Here is a 14,799-nt window from a genome sequence, read left to right on the forward strand (position 1 = left end):
CATTAGTCACAGGGCCTTTATCTGTGTCCCCATATCATCATGCCCCATTCCTTGGCACACACGAAGGTGTCTTTGAAAGAGAATAGATGATGGTGTGAATTCCTGCATTCACAGTTATGGGTTGTTGGTGTGAAAACAGTGGTGTAAATTAAGGATGATCTGCAAATTTTTTCTAACATTTATTTGAGTCAAATGTTTTATATCTTCCAGGAAACAACAAATCAACTTGAAAGCATCCAAGACTGTCATCCTGCAACTGGGCTGGGAAGTGATAACTAGGGAGCTGGACCCTTTATTCACTCTCTCGTAGATTTAAAAGGATGCGAAGAGAATATAAAATGGCAGAAATTTAGAGTTAACATTCAGGATGAATGATGATAATTCAGATAAGACAGATGAATTGCGTTATATGTTTATCAGTGATAAAAACGGGAATACATCTGAATACAACACAAAGCCATCATCTACACAGTGCCCTTCAACGAGTCACTGGGATTGGAACATTGCAAGCCCAGATGACATGGTGGTAGACTATGTAATGGATCCTGCTGTGGACACCAATGGAAGTGTTTCTGTAAGCCATCAGCGTGTTGAGCCTTCGAGTGATTTCATTGGTAAGCCTGGGTTTGCAGTTCGTAGTGATCCTACCCATCAGTCTTCTGCACTCAGTACAACGGAGTCCCCAAACCTGCACAGCAATTTGGATTCCCTAGAGGCACTCCAGGGCGAGAGATTTGAGCCCTCTTTGCCCTGCATGCGCAAGTCTGATGGTGATTTTGGTTGTGCAGACTCCTCTGCAGCTTTGGAGCTAAAACAGACATTGAACATGAAAGTAGACTCAATTAACTGTACCTTTAAAGCACTCCATTCTAGTGACCAGGGTCAGCCTTTATATGCTCCTGGAGGTCTGCAGCCAACGGGTGTGAGAGGTGGAAATACACTATCCTGCTCCAAGTGGACATCACCACATTCCTATAAGAAGAATGTGGGAGGAATTCATTATAATAGAGAGGGCTTTGAAAACCTTCAAGCCCCACCCTCAGAGGCTCTGAACACAACCTACATAATATGTTCTGATGTGCCGATGCAAACCGATGGTGAAGACATTGGAATTCAATGTCACTATTCTTTAGGAAATGTCACCAAAGAGTACACAGATGGGACAGAGCAAGGACTCTTTGGAGAGAGAGAGATACAAGCTGTGACACCAGTTTCTGGTGGCATGGAGGTTCCCAATGGGTCTGTATTACAGGGGTTCTATTGTACATCTGAAGATGAACCGAACAGTAAGACACATTCACACGGCTCATATGGTCAACAGGAAATGGGCCAAAATCTACGAGAAACACTGTCCAACTGTCATGTTGTTGAATGCCCTTTACTGGCACCAGCTTTTGATAAATGTAAAACCAGAGTCCTGGACTCTGAGTGTAAAGTCACTGTGACTGAAGACCTAGACATTGCCTCTTATGACAATAACTCAGAAATCCAAAATAGTGCTGGAGAGCTGACCCTAAGAGGTATCCCAGGGCAGAGGATTTCCTTTTATGAAATGGCTTGGGACGGAAATGGTAGAGCTGTTAGCACAAACAGTACAGCTTGCACGTCAATATCAACACAAGTTCCGAAAACCCCTGATATTAGCCTTACCCTTTTACCTGTTGACAATACAGAGATGTGCAATCTTGTAGAGAATAGTCCAAGAGATGGTAAAAATGCACCAAACTTGAAAGGTGCACCAGTGAATGTGTCAAAGCCTAATCTGGGAAAATCGGCTACCAAAACAAATACCCCCATGGGCAGTAAAGTTAGGAAAACAGAAATCATACGTTATCCAATACCAAACTTCAAGAACATTAAAGCCAAAGTTATATCTAGATCAGTGCTGCAACCCAAAGACCCTTCCCTACCAAAGGGTACACCCAAACCTCAGAGTACTGGGGTCTCCTCAGCCCCACCAGTGCCTTCTAAACAGTTGACAGTTGTTAGCAAAACAGAAAAATCCGACTTTACTGCAGACAAAAAAGCAGAACTCCTAATTAACAAGACAGACAAGCAACCATTTAATAAACTCATTACCAGCCAGCCTGTGCATGTTACAACTTATTCTAAAAACGCTTCGCTCAGGGTTCCAAGAACAACATCTGCCACGAAATCGAATCGGGAGGATGTTGACAAGACAGGTTCTTCTCATGCAGTGGTTGAGACTGGGTCCGTAGCTGTGTTTTCCCAGATCGAAGGCATCCTCCCAGTTAAAATGAAAAGTTCAGAGTGTTTGGAAGTAACATATGCTTCCCACATCGATCAGATTAACCCTGAAAAGGGTGAGAAGGACAGCTGCACTCCAGTGGAAAAGCAAGAGCTGAGAAAGCCAGATATGAACGAGTCTTTTGAATGCAAGTCCCTGTCTGTGGTAAGTGAAAGCTGCTGTCTGCTTCTAGGAATGGGGAAGAAAGCTGCTGTATTAACAATTCATTTCCTAGTATCTGCTAATAATATCACTGAACTTGGCTCATTTGTATTTGGGTATTCTTTGTCTTGTCAGCCAGTATGGAGTGTTGACGAGTCAAAATACAATGAACGTGCATAGTGAAAAACTTAGTTTCAGGAGTTTCTTGAACATGGGTGTTCCTTTTTGATAGTGTTTTAAAAGAATGTTAATATTTTAATAAATTTAGATATTTGAAGTGAAATATCTGACACCAGATTGCATTTTTTCTTACAAAACAAATGGGGTTGTAAGCATGCAAACCACATTGAAGAAATGGCTAGTGAGTGCTGGTAAACATATCAACATGAAAATCACTCCTGGTATCTTGTTGGAGAGAGTAGCCCTGGAGGTAGAGCCTATTCTCACAGATTTGAGTCTGCTTGGACCAGCTGTGTGGCACGGAGTCCTGTAGCTTTGCCCCAGCCAGAAAGGAAAGAATTTGGGTGGTGGGTGTGTAAGGTCACCTGCAGGTCATTTGCATTGGTTTCTAATACATGAAAGAAACAAACCCATATACAGTAAATAAAGCAGTTTGTCTTCAATGGCACCTGTCAAATCCTGAGTGGGACTAGATCGTGCATTATGTGCAGTTCAAAGGTTATTTTTCTTTAAATATGCACAAGTTTTTTTTTTGACAAAAGTATGATCAAACTAGTTTTCAAAACATTTGCCAGGCTGCTGTTGTGTGTGTCTCCTTAGCTCTATTTTTGGCAGTGGAGAGTTAGGTGTATTTTCAGCTCCACACAGACCGCCCTTGAAATGCTTGTCCTCTAGATGGGAACAGATCTGCGTGCAGAGGAGGAAGATAGACATCTTTGGGGACTCTTGTGTAGGAGGAATGAAACACAGCACGGTTAAGTACATGTTTGTTTCGGGTTACTTAGCAGGTAATGTAGGCAATGTCTAGAGGATAAACACTGGACATACTTTTGGTTTTTTGAGACACGGTTTCTCTGTGGCTTTGGAGACTATCCTGGTCCTTGCTCTGTTAACCAGGCTGGCTTGGAACTCACAGAGATCCTCCTGCCTCTGCCTTCCAAGTGGTGGGGTACTGGGATTAAAGGCATGTGCCACCAACGCCCAGCTGCAGATACTCTTGCCTGGGTCAGTTTGCAGATGTTTGGCTTTATCATAAAAACTCTATTGGTAAGGATGGAATGTCCCAGAGGTCTCTAAACCAATAGGCTACTATATTGTTTCAGGATACAGACTGTTCAAGTTCTTTTTATGTCTAATTGAGAAAACTCTGATCGTTTAAAAGTGAAATATACCAAATAAAACTAAAATTCCCAATTATAATCAAATAGTCTTAGATAGGTATTTCTAGATATTCCTAAACCAAGATATTTTTTCTTCATTTATGGGGAATTTGGTTATCAACATGTACCCAGCATGGCTTTGAATTGAGCAAATTCAGCACACTGTAGCTCAGGCTTGTCTTGAATTTGAGGTTGTCTTGCTTAGCAGCCTTAATGCTAAGATTAGTTATGAACCAGCATGCTTTGCTTTATGAGAGATGTTTACTGACTTGTTGGACCCCCAAGACCAGAAAAAACCAGCATAAAGTTTGTTAAACATTGGTCTTGAATGTAAATTGCTTGTGTAGTTCTAAAACTGGAGAGTTTGGGTTTTATGTCCTTATCTTTCTAATCAGGTAGCTGCAGGCCCATGAGGTGAGGCCATGGTGAGATGGATGCCAGCAGTTTGCACCTTGAGCAATGTTGCAGTGAGGCCTTAGAATTAGCTGTGAGGTGCTTTGTAAGGCTGTCAGGGCTGTCTCATCACTGGAACTTTCACTTATCTGCTAGAATAAAGAACTATGCTTCTGTGACCCTGTCTTACATACAGTAGCACCCTCCAGTTTGTCTAATTCAGCGCTCTCACATTTCTAGCCTCAGGAAAGGAGGTTTGAAGGAATGAAGAGGCCAGATAGACCATCCTAACCACAGGCTGTGGCTTATTGTAGAATGGTAAACAGGTGAACTCACATTGCCATAGAAGGATGGTCTTCTCTCCTTCTCTCTCTCTCTCTCTCTCTCTCTCTCTCTCTCTCTCTCTCTCTCTCTCTCTCTCTCTGTGTGTGTGTGTGTGTGTGTGTGTGTGTGTGTGTGTGTGTGTGTGTGTGTGTGTGTGTGTACTCTTGGTCTTAGTCTCCAGCTCAATCAGTTTATTTCAGGATGCCTACCACCTTATGACTGTTTGATCTGGGTTCACCTGAAACTTTAGAAAGGGGTGGGCTTTTTTGGGGGGGGGAAAGAAGTGATTTAATTTAGACTACTATAGAGGGTTGAAAGTAGGTGCTCAACGTAGCATGTTAAAGGGAGCTGTTACATAAAGGAAAGATGGACTCAGGTGCCTTTCTTATAGGCTGTCATTTAATTGTCCCAGTAATACTCAGGGCTTACGTCCATTGTTCTTTTCTGTAGGTCAACTGCTATCTGTGATTATGCTTCAGAGGGTTTTATTTCAAACTCACAAAGCTGCAAAGGAAACAGATGCTCAAAAAACTCAGGTCCCCTATATCTAAGAAACCTCAAAATTTTTCAAAATGTGGGATGTGAAGGTAAAACAAGTGATTTGTGGAAGGTTCACTCCCATAAGTTGAAGTTTTGTCTACTTATTACAAGAAAATTTCTGTAGGTAGAAGATTCCGTGTTATTCTCCAGTGTCAACGGACCTGCACTCTTGGGACTCTAGCTGTTAGATTAGTATTGATTTCACCTAGTATATAGATCCAACAGCCATTGGTGTGGGACTTTACATCTATCTATTGGAAACAATCATCTGTATTTAAACAAAGGAGGGCCATGGTAATAAATATGCAAGCCTGAGCTTAAGAGCATGAATTTTAGAAAATTTTTAATTTGTGGCTGCTTCATTCACTGCAAAGTGACCTCCCTATGAGGCTCAGTTTTTCTCTATGTAATATGTAAAGGGAGAAGAAAATTGTAGTTTATAGTGTTAGAATTTGTACCTTGTGGTGATGTATTGTTTATGATCTAGTAAAGCCAATGGAGATTACTTTGCAAAGCCCAGCCACACTAGTTAGCTACAGAAAATAGACAGTGGTGACACACACCTTTAATACCAAAACTTGGGAGACAGGCAGATGGATCTCTCTGAATTCAAGGCCACTCTGACTTACACAAGAGTGAATGAAGAGTAACAGAACAGATCTCATGCCTTTAATCCTAGCACTTGGGATCACACTCCTTTAATCCCAGCACTAGGGAGGGTGCAGACAGGAGTGATATGGTTGGGTGGAGAAAGGAATAAAAGACAGGAATTCAGAACCTTTTGCCTGAGGATTTGTGGACTTTGAAGACTCAGGCTCCTATTTCCTTATCTCTACAGTGGAAATTGGTTGGTCACCTACTGTGTATGCCACATAGGATAGCACTTGTTAGGGTATAATGGCAGGCAGCTTTGGTCCACGTGTTTTATCTAGTCAAGCGGGTCTGTCACAAAATAAGCCACCAGGGCATAAGAACTGCTTTATGAGCGTAATCTGCTGTTTTACAGGAGATGAAAATGGGTAGTGGCAATCAGGAAGATTATCGAGGGGAACTTCTAATGAAAATGCCACTTAGTCACTTGCCATAACTTATAGGGCATGCATCTGGGCATAGAAAACACCAAGTGTAAAGATGAAAAATCATAGGAAGGTATTCTGATGCAGGGGGTGGCCAGGTGGATGTGGTGATGGGAGTAGGGAATGAATGAAGGGAAGACAATGGCAGGGGCTGCAACATCCTAAAGGGTTTGATGTGGCTTTCTTTAAAAGAGCTAAATTTGAGGAAGGTTTTTGTGTGGCAGAGTATTTGTACACTGTGAAGATGTCTTTGCCATGGTGCCTTGGTTTAACTGTGAGCTAAAGGGCCAATAGCTAGGCAGGAGGTATAGGTGAGATTTCCAGGAAGAGAAAGAAAGAGTAGGAGGAATCTAGGTGGGGTGGAGAAGCTAGAAGACACAGAGGAAACAGAAGGTGCAAGATGGAAGAGCTGGTAATGCCACATGATAGAACGTAGATTAATATAAATGGGTTAATTTAAGAACTAGTTAGGAACAAGCCTAAGCTATAGGACCACCTTTCATAATTAATAAGTCTCTGTGTGATTATTGGGGAGCTGGTTGGTGGGACAGGAAAAGACTCCTTACATTTTTGTAGAAGTGGGGAATAGAAGCAGCAGGGGCTGGTGAGACCAGACAGGCCCTGAGGACATGATTTCAGTAATCCTTTTGAGTAATGAGCCTGGCTTTTTTTATGAAGGCAGGTAGAAAAGTAGGTTCAGGAGGTAAGAAAGGAAACAAAGACAAACATAGCTTTCATTATTAATAGGCACCAGAGTATGTTAATAGGAAATGGGGAGTAAATTATGAGATGAATAGGTAAACTGGTTTAATTTTTGAAAATGTTTCATGTTATTTTTTAGAATGGGATATGTCTTAGTTAGGGTTTCTATTGCTGTGAAGAGACCATGACCGTGGCAACTCTTTAAAGGAAAACATTTAATTGGGGCTGGCTTACAGTTCAGAGGTTTAGTCCATTATCATCATGGCAGAAAGCATGGCGTTGGGTAGGAAGACATGGTGCTAGAGAAGGAACTGATGTACATCTGTATATCTTGATCCACAGACAACAGGAAGTGAACTGAATCTGGCGTAGTTTGAATGTTAGGAGACCTCAAAACCAGCCCCACAGACACATACATGCTTCCTCCAATAAGACCACACCTATTTCAACAAGGCTACACTCCCTAGAGCTTACGGGGAACAATTACATACTACAGAGTAGGATAGATAATCTTACTGAGTTATTAAACTTAGAAATTAGAAAGGAGAACCACCATAGAACCACCATAGAACTATCTACTTCTACTAGATTTACCCCTGAAGGAATCAAAGTCAACATTACCACAGAGACACCCAAATATCCAGGTTTACTGCCTTACTATTCACATTAATCAGGGTTGGAACAAGCCTAATGCCCATCAGCAGATGAGTGTTTTTATATACACAATAAAACTTTAGTCATCTGTAAAAGTGAATGCAGTTGTCTTTTATCAGAGAATAGGTAAAACTAAAAACTAAAAGTAATCTCACGAAGTCAGACTCAGAAACACGTACATGGTTTCTTTCATACACAGAATTTCTTTTTGTATAGTATACATGTGTGTATTCATGTTAGATACATACGTGCGTGTGCACGAGGGACTCTGAAAATAGAGGACTAAAAGAAAAGGGAAAACTGGGGACTAAAAGAGATGACAGATCACAAATCAAATTTTGTCTTGTGTGCTAGTATAAGTATACATGTGTAGGTGTACACACACATACATGTGACATGAAAGTAGAAGGCAGATTTTTGAAGAGGAAAAGGTTGGGAAGATGGATAAAGAGTAGTGAGGGGTTAAATATAAATAAAAATATATATGTGCAAAACTGCCTTATTTTGTATGACATGAAACTATTTTGTAAGCTAGCTAAAAGTTAAAGAAGTAGAATGGTTTTTTTTGCATAGCACAAGGGCTCTGTTAGAGATTGCCAACAATAATAGGATCATTGTTGTTCTTTGTGAGTAGGAAGGTCTCAGTGGGGAGGCCCAGACAGAAATTAAATATGGGGGCAGCTGAAGGGGAAAGTGTTGGCTTGGGAGTGTGGATTTTGAGTGCATCAGTCACAGTTGGAACAGCAGACAAGCTTTGTAGGGTGAATCCATGGTGAGGGAAGAGAAGCAGACCAAGTTGTAGCCCCAGTGAAGACTAGTCTTGAAAGGTACCAAATAATAGGACCCAGAGAAGGGGGAACTAGCTGAGGGCCTACTATCCAGGGTATTGCTGAAGTCAACTTGGGCACTGAAGATCAATTCCACTAATGTGCCTGAAGATAGATCAGGACAAACTGAAATGAGCTGTGAAGAGTCTTAATTGCTCTTAGTAAAAATGGTATTTAAACACTTCTCTGGCACAGGCACGGAGATGGAGGTTCCTCTCACAGAGCTGACACCACAGGGATGGTGTGATGAAATCATGATGAGACAGGAATCTTTACTGGTTTTCTCACAGGATTCTGCACCCAAAACTGCCACCACCCCAGGAAGGAACATTTCCAAGCCGGACACCTGCAGCCTGAGAAAAGCACCAGGTCTGAAAGCCAAAGTGGGCCCTGCTGTTTCCTGCCTGAGGAGGAAGAGTGACAGTAGAACCCTAGGCTCTGACAGGGCCTTATTGCCTCAGAGGATCAGGCGTGTGTCCAGTTCTGGTAAGAATAAAGTAACTCAACTGTACTCTCTTATGCAATACTCTATGGATGATTTGCATGTAAAATTGGGCTTGGCAGAAAGCAGAAAGACCATCTTTTTAGAACTAATGCATGATGTCACAAAAGCAGCTAGCATTTTTTGTTTTTGTGGTCTGACAGCTGGTTCAGGAAAGATGGGGAGTCTGTGGAGACAATGCAGCCCTTACCTTTGAGCAGTGCAAAGCTTCTTTGGGGAGTGGCTGACATGTGTAAACGTCCAGGCTACCCAGAAGTAAGTGTGTGTGTGTGTGTGTGTGTGTGTGTGTGTGTGTGTGTGTGTGTGTAACTGTGCAGTTGGCTAACTGTTGCAAACATTGTGATATTCTTGGTTGTCAGTTTTGACATACCTGGAAAGAAGGAACTGCAACTAAGGAATTGCTTTCATCAGATTGGCTCCAGGGTATGTCTATGGTACATTTTCTTGGTGGATAATTAATGTAGGAGGAACCAGTACACTGTGGGCATACTGAGGCAGGCAAGCCTGGGATGCAGAAGAAAAGTACCTGAACATGAAACCTGAGAGCAAACACCAATAAGCAGCATTCATCCATGGTCTCTGCTTCTGTTCCTGCCGTGACTTAAGTGACGGACTTTGACTTGGAAGTTTGACTCTGTTTCAAAAAAAACAAAGGGTGTGGAACATGCAAGATGACTTGGTGCTGGCTTCCAAGCCTGATGCCCCAAGTTGATCTGAGGGTCCCACAAAGTAGAAAGAGAGACCAATTCCCACAAGTTGTCCTCTGACCTGTACACATGCACTCTAGGGTATGTGGTCTCTTTCTCTCACACATTCAATAAATAAATGTAATAAAACTTTTTAATAAATGGCTACGTGCTTAATATGCTAGAGTGTTTTTTTTGAAGGACTGTAATATGCCCCCATCACATATGAAGAGATTTTTTTCCCCTTGAAGTTTACTGAAAGACATACAGAGATAGAGCAGCTAAAAAAGTGAAGCTTTTCTAATGTGAACTTTAATTTACCTTGGCTTGACTTTTAGAAGTTCTAGTTCTAGTCAGATTAGGCTGAAATTTGATAGTACCAAGAATGGCCTTACTGATTTTGGCAGATACACAGATTGCTCTGTGTTGGGAGCTGGAACAGCAAGTACAAAATTCATCCCTTTCTGAGACTAAGACGAAGGGCCTGCTCAGTTACCCAGAGGGCTGAAAGAATTTCGTGGGGAACACCCCTTATTTCTGCAGGTACAGCCTTGAGTAAAGGCATGTCAGGTAGATCCCTCATAAAAATACTGACTACTATTGAATGTTTAAAAAAATGTGCCTCCAAAGTGATGTGTCCCCACATGTGAGAACCCTTTATAGAATCTATAAAACCAGCTGGGTCCTGGACAACCTCTTCACTGCACGTCAACTTCACTTTTTTACGATCGATTTGCCCATTCCATGTCAAAGCTGCTGGTGTAAGGTGCCTGCTATGCTTGAACATGTGCTGTTTAGACTCTTGGTTAATGTCAAGGTCATGAGTATCGAGGGGTAGACCCCAGATGATGTGGGAGAAGAGGGATTTGCCACTCATCTCCATCTCCAGAGGGAACAGAGAAATGTGTCCCCATCAAGTGTTCATCATTTGGGAGGAAAATAAAAGAGAGGCTAAAATGTATTGGGGGAGCAGTGGTCTTTGTTTTCTCTACTGTCACCAATTGGGAGTCAACCAAGTTCTGGTCCTTGCTGCTGCCTGGTGGGGCTTGTGGTCTTTGCCAGGGGCTGGAGAGCTCTCTTCATGTTTCAATGTTTGGAGCACCTGGTACTTGGTGTCATGTGGAGCTCTGGTCACTGTACCCTGGCCTGTACTTAGGGCTCTGTGTTCTGGTTTCATTCTGTCACCACTGAGCTGCCAGGCCTGCCTGGCAAGCATTTCCCTCCCTTGGCATGGGCACTTGTCAAGTGTAAGGGTTTCAGAATCTTAGGCTCCAACAGCTTTTGCAGTCTTGTTTTTCTAGGGATGATAAGGAACTCTCCTAGATTTCTGAGAAATGACTACTACTGGTATGATTATTGGAGCAATGTCATACTTGCCTACTTAGGCACACATGCCTTTTGAGAAGTCAGGTCCCTGCTGGGTTCTGTTTAAACAGATGGAATTCTTTATGGAGCTGATCAGTCCTTTTAAAATTCCCTTTACCGTGTGTTGTGTATATTGTCTTAAGAGAAATGTGGACATGTTAGTCTAAAGATTTACTTTTTCTTTTAATGTGGGTGCTGGGAATTGAACCCAGGTGGACTTGGTTAGAGTTAAAAAACTAAATTATAGGTAATATATTAACATTAATATCAATAATAAGTTTTTATTAATAATAACATATATATATATTTTTTTCTTGTTTTTGAGACAAAGTTTCACTCTGTTTCCCTGGCTGATCTGGAACTTTCTGTGTACCTCAGGCTGTCCCTGATCTTGGCAATTCTCCTGCCTCTGCATTGAGTACTTAGGGCACAGGCATGTGTCACCATGTGCAGTTACTTGGCAGTTTTCTACATATAGATATAAGAAAATAGAATGTAACTATAACCACTATGGGTTTGAATTTCATTTTACTTTCTATGATTGGAAGACATTCTGTGGACTGAATGTTTGTGCCACCCCAAATTTAAATGTGGAAGCCCTAACTCTGGAGGTAGGGCCTGTGAAGAATTGCACAATTAAGTGAAACCATAAAGACGAGACCCTAGTCTAAACCGACTTAGAGGAAGAAATACCGGAACTGTAGCTCAGTCTTATGAGGCACTAGAGAAGGGGGCCATCTTGAATGCAGGAAGAGACTCTTACTAGGAGCAATTTAGCTGAGACCTTGGTCTTGTGGGACACAGCCACTAGAAATAAGAGAAAATAAATTCCTGTTGCTTGCTTGGGTCAGGCAGTCTGGAGTGTTTTTTTTTTTTTTTTTTTTTCTGGCTAGCTGAGGGAAGACAGAAGACTAACTCAGTTGCACAGGATTCTGTTTAAAAATTAGTGACTGGGACTGGTTGGGAGAATCCCCAGAAATTGAGAGGTGTTTGTTGTGGAGAGTAAGGAATGTAATACGGCTGAATTCAAGGTAGAACAGAAACTCCAGGAGCAAGAACAGTACGCCTTTAGATCATTGAGAGCCTTTGCCCTTTGCTGTACAATGAAGTGTTTGTGTTCGCCCACTGAAACCAAATGGATGCCACTGTCATCTCCCACACTTACAGATGGGAAGGTAAGTGGCAGCGGTCTGCCAGCCAATGTGGGGTTTTCAATGACTCCTTTCAGAAAACTAAGCAGAAAGTCAGACCCAGAGTCAAAATAGCATTTTAAAAAAGTTTTAGACTGAGTATGAGAATGGATACAGTTATACCATTGGGGGGGGGGCATTTCACTTGCCAAATGTGGAAACTTACATATGATGCCAGAATATAAAATAATACAAGTCAAACCCAAGCTCTTTTGCTTCTTCCGAGTGTGGCTTTTGTTGTTGGTGGTGGTACTGGGATTGAACCCAACATGCTGGCCTTGAGCATACTAGGCAAGAGCTCTGCCACTGGACCAGATTCCCAGCTCCGTTTTGTTTTTCTTTTGTTAATGAACTCAATTAAGAATGATTAGATAATGATGGAAATTTTCATAACAAGTATAATACTGATGATAATCAGCTCACTCAAATAAATGTGTGCCAATCTCTAGGTCTCTAACTTCCCCATTTCACCTCTGAGTTTACTTAACCCTTACGATGATTTTCTGAGACTCACTTCCAACTTGTAAACTAGGAAGCTGACCCACTGCTAAGTTCAATGACGTAAAGCTTTTACAGCTAGGAAGGGCAGAAGTGGGACTCAAATCGGGCATTGGGGGCCCCACGTCTGAGGTCTTAGCCTGACATTGTCACTCTAAAGGAGCACACATCTTTAATCCCAGCACTCAGGAGGTAAAGGCAGGCAGCTCTCTGTGAGTTTGAGGCCAGTTTGGTCTACAACATGAGTTACAGGACAGCCTCCAAAGCTACAGAGAGAAGACCTATCTGGAAAAACAAAACAAAAATAAAAACAAGAAGCACCATTGGACCCCCCAGTTTTGAACAAATTAAAAATTGTTTATTCCTGGCTCAGTGGTTTAGAGACTGTGGCCTGCTTAAGACCCTGGACTTGCAGTATCTTCTCAGCTTTCTGCAATGCCAATTCTTTTACAAGATCATTGAAAACTGAAGGCCAGAGGAGGAGTCAGCCAGGAAGTTCACCATGCTGTGAGTTCTGACATCTACCGAGATTCACTCACTAGGCCATTTAGTTTGGACTGATTTGGGTTACTAAGTCTGCACTTCTCTGGGTAGTATAATGGTCCCCTTAGAATCCAGCCTGAAGCACGTGGGATGACAGAAGCAAGATGGGACACCCTCTCTGTCCTGCACCTGTATCGGAGCTGGGAAAGCCTGGTCCTGCCCCAACCAAAAAGCAACTCAAAGGACTGCCCAGGGGTGAGTGAATAAGTGTTGCATGCAATAGACAGCTTTTAGTTTTACCCTGGAGAAAGAGAAGTAGCGTTTGGGGAGAGTAAACCTTCATTTTTATTTGGCTTTTTTGGGTTAGTGCATCCCTTTTGAGATGGCAGTACATCCAGAACTTGTCATGACTTATCTGTTATTGTGAATTTTTCTTCTTTCTCATTCACTTGTACAGCTTCTTGGTTTGTATGAACACATGTTTTCATGTATTCAGCATTTAAAATCTTCAAAAATTTTATAGTATTTCCTGAGTTTGAGAGAGGTAGTAAAAGAAATTTTCTCATGTTTATGAGTTATTAAAAACTAGAAATTATCACTGCTAACAATCTTATATTTGTAAGTAACTCTAACACACGTTACTCCTGTGTCTCGGGACTTCTACTGCAATGGTAATCATAGCTGATAGACTCGGGAGTTTTATGATGCGGCAGGCACTATCCTAAACTTTCTTCTGTGTTTGGTCACAACTCCTGAGGGGTAGTCACAGTGATTCCCCCCCCCCCATTTCCACAGGAGTGTCTGAGGGTTTGCTAGCTCAAGTAACTACCAAAATTACACAGCTGATAATGAACAGAGACTAGGGAGGGGCCACACTGATAACCTACAAAAGTTGGTTGTTAGGCCTTGTTTACACAGGTTAACAAATGTGAGTGCATTAAAAGGCATGTAAATATCATGACAACCCAATGAATGCTTATTTGTGCTGGTACCTGTGCTTGGTGTGAGGGATAAAGAAGTGCAAAAAGAAAATAAATCCCCAAAGCCAGGTGGAGTGGAACACACCTAAAATTCTGGTGCTCAGAGGCTAGTTGCAGGAGGGTTATTAATTAGTTCTAGGCCAGCTGGGACTATTGCTTGAGACCCAGTCCCAAGTCCCACTCTCCTCCTTCTCCCATATATACACACAAAAGAGACAGACAACTTCAGGCCTGGTGGTACTTATCCTCGAATGGGTACTTATCCATAAACTAAGTGAGTGAAATGTTTAGTACGTAAGGTAGTGGGTGATAAGTGCTTAGGAGAAAAAGCAGCACAGAACTAGATTGTACATTGGATGGTCAAGAAAGACTCAGCAAACAGTTGGAGATGGAGACAGAAAGCACGTGGGTGTCAGGGTGGTGGACTTTCTAGACAGAGTGAACAGGCAGTGCAGAGAACCCAAGAAGCTTGTGTGCAGGTCCTGGGGAGCTGTGCATTGACCACTATTGATAGTGTGGGTGGTGGAGAAAGGATGGGAGATGATGAAAGTGGAGGGAGTAGGGCTTATAAGCACAAGAAAGGCATGTGTCTTTCCTCCTCCCCAACATCATCACAGTGAGTTTAGTCTTTCTTGACATTTTCCACAACTCTCAGTAGTAATTCAAGATTTGCTTTATAGAGTGGCTCATGAAATGTCACTATGTAGTTGCTTAGCCATCAGGAGTACCTGCTATGTAATGGGCAGTTCCATAGGTTCTGAGACTACAATTGTGGTTAAGTCAGTATCTTTTAAGCCCTGGGTGTGGGGTCCAAACAGAGCACTGTCAA

At 42.1% G+C, this 14,799-nt stretch overlaps 1 protein-coding gene across 4 annotated transcripts in view; it reads left to right on the forward strand.

The window, feature by feature from the left end:
• The window catches only part of Mtus1 (microtubule associated scaffold protein 1), a 143,254-nt gene that overhangs the window by 49,697 nt on the left and 78,758 nt on the right, over positions 1–14,799 (forward strand). For all 4 annotated transcript variants that reach the window (XM_027391193.2, XM_035452665.1, XM_027391196.2 and 1 more), the window contains 2 exons: positions 211–2,413; positions 8,557–8,752. In XM_027391193.2, the coding sequence (XP_027246994.1) occupies positions 368–2,413; positions 8,557–8,752 (2,242 nt within the window). In that variant the 5' untranslated portion in view covers positions 211–367. The remainder of the gene's footprint in view (positions 1–210; positions 2,414–8,556; positions 8,753–14,799) is intronic.

The sequence above is a fragment of the Cricetulus griseus genome (genome assembly GCF_003668045.3).
Source record: "Cricetulus griseus strain 17A/GY chromosome 1 unlocalized genomic scaffold, alternate assembly CriGri-PICRH-1.0 chr1_1, whole genome shotgun sequence".
Classification (NCBI taxonomy): Eukaryota; Metazoa; Chordata; class Mammalia; order Rodentia; family Cricetidae; genus Cricetulus; species Cricetulus griseus.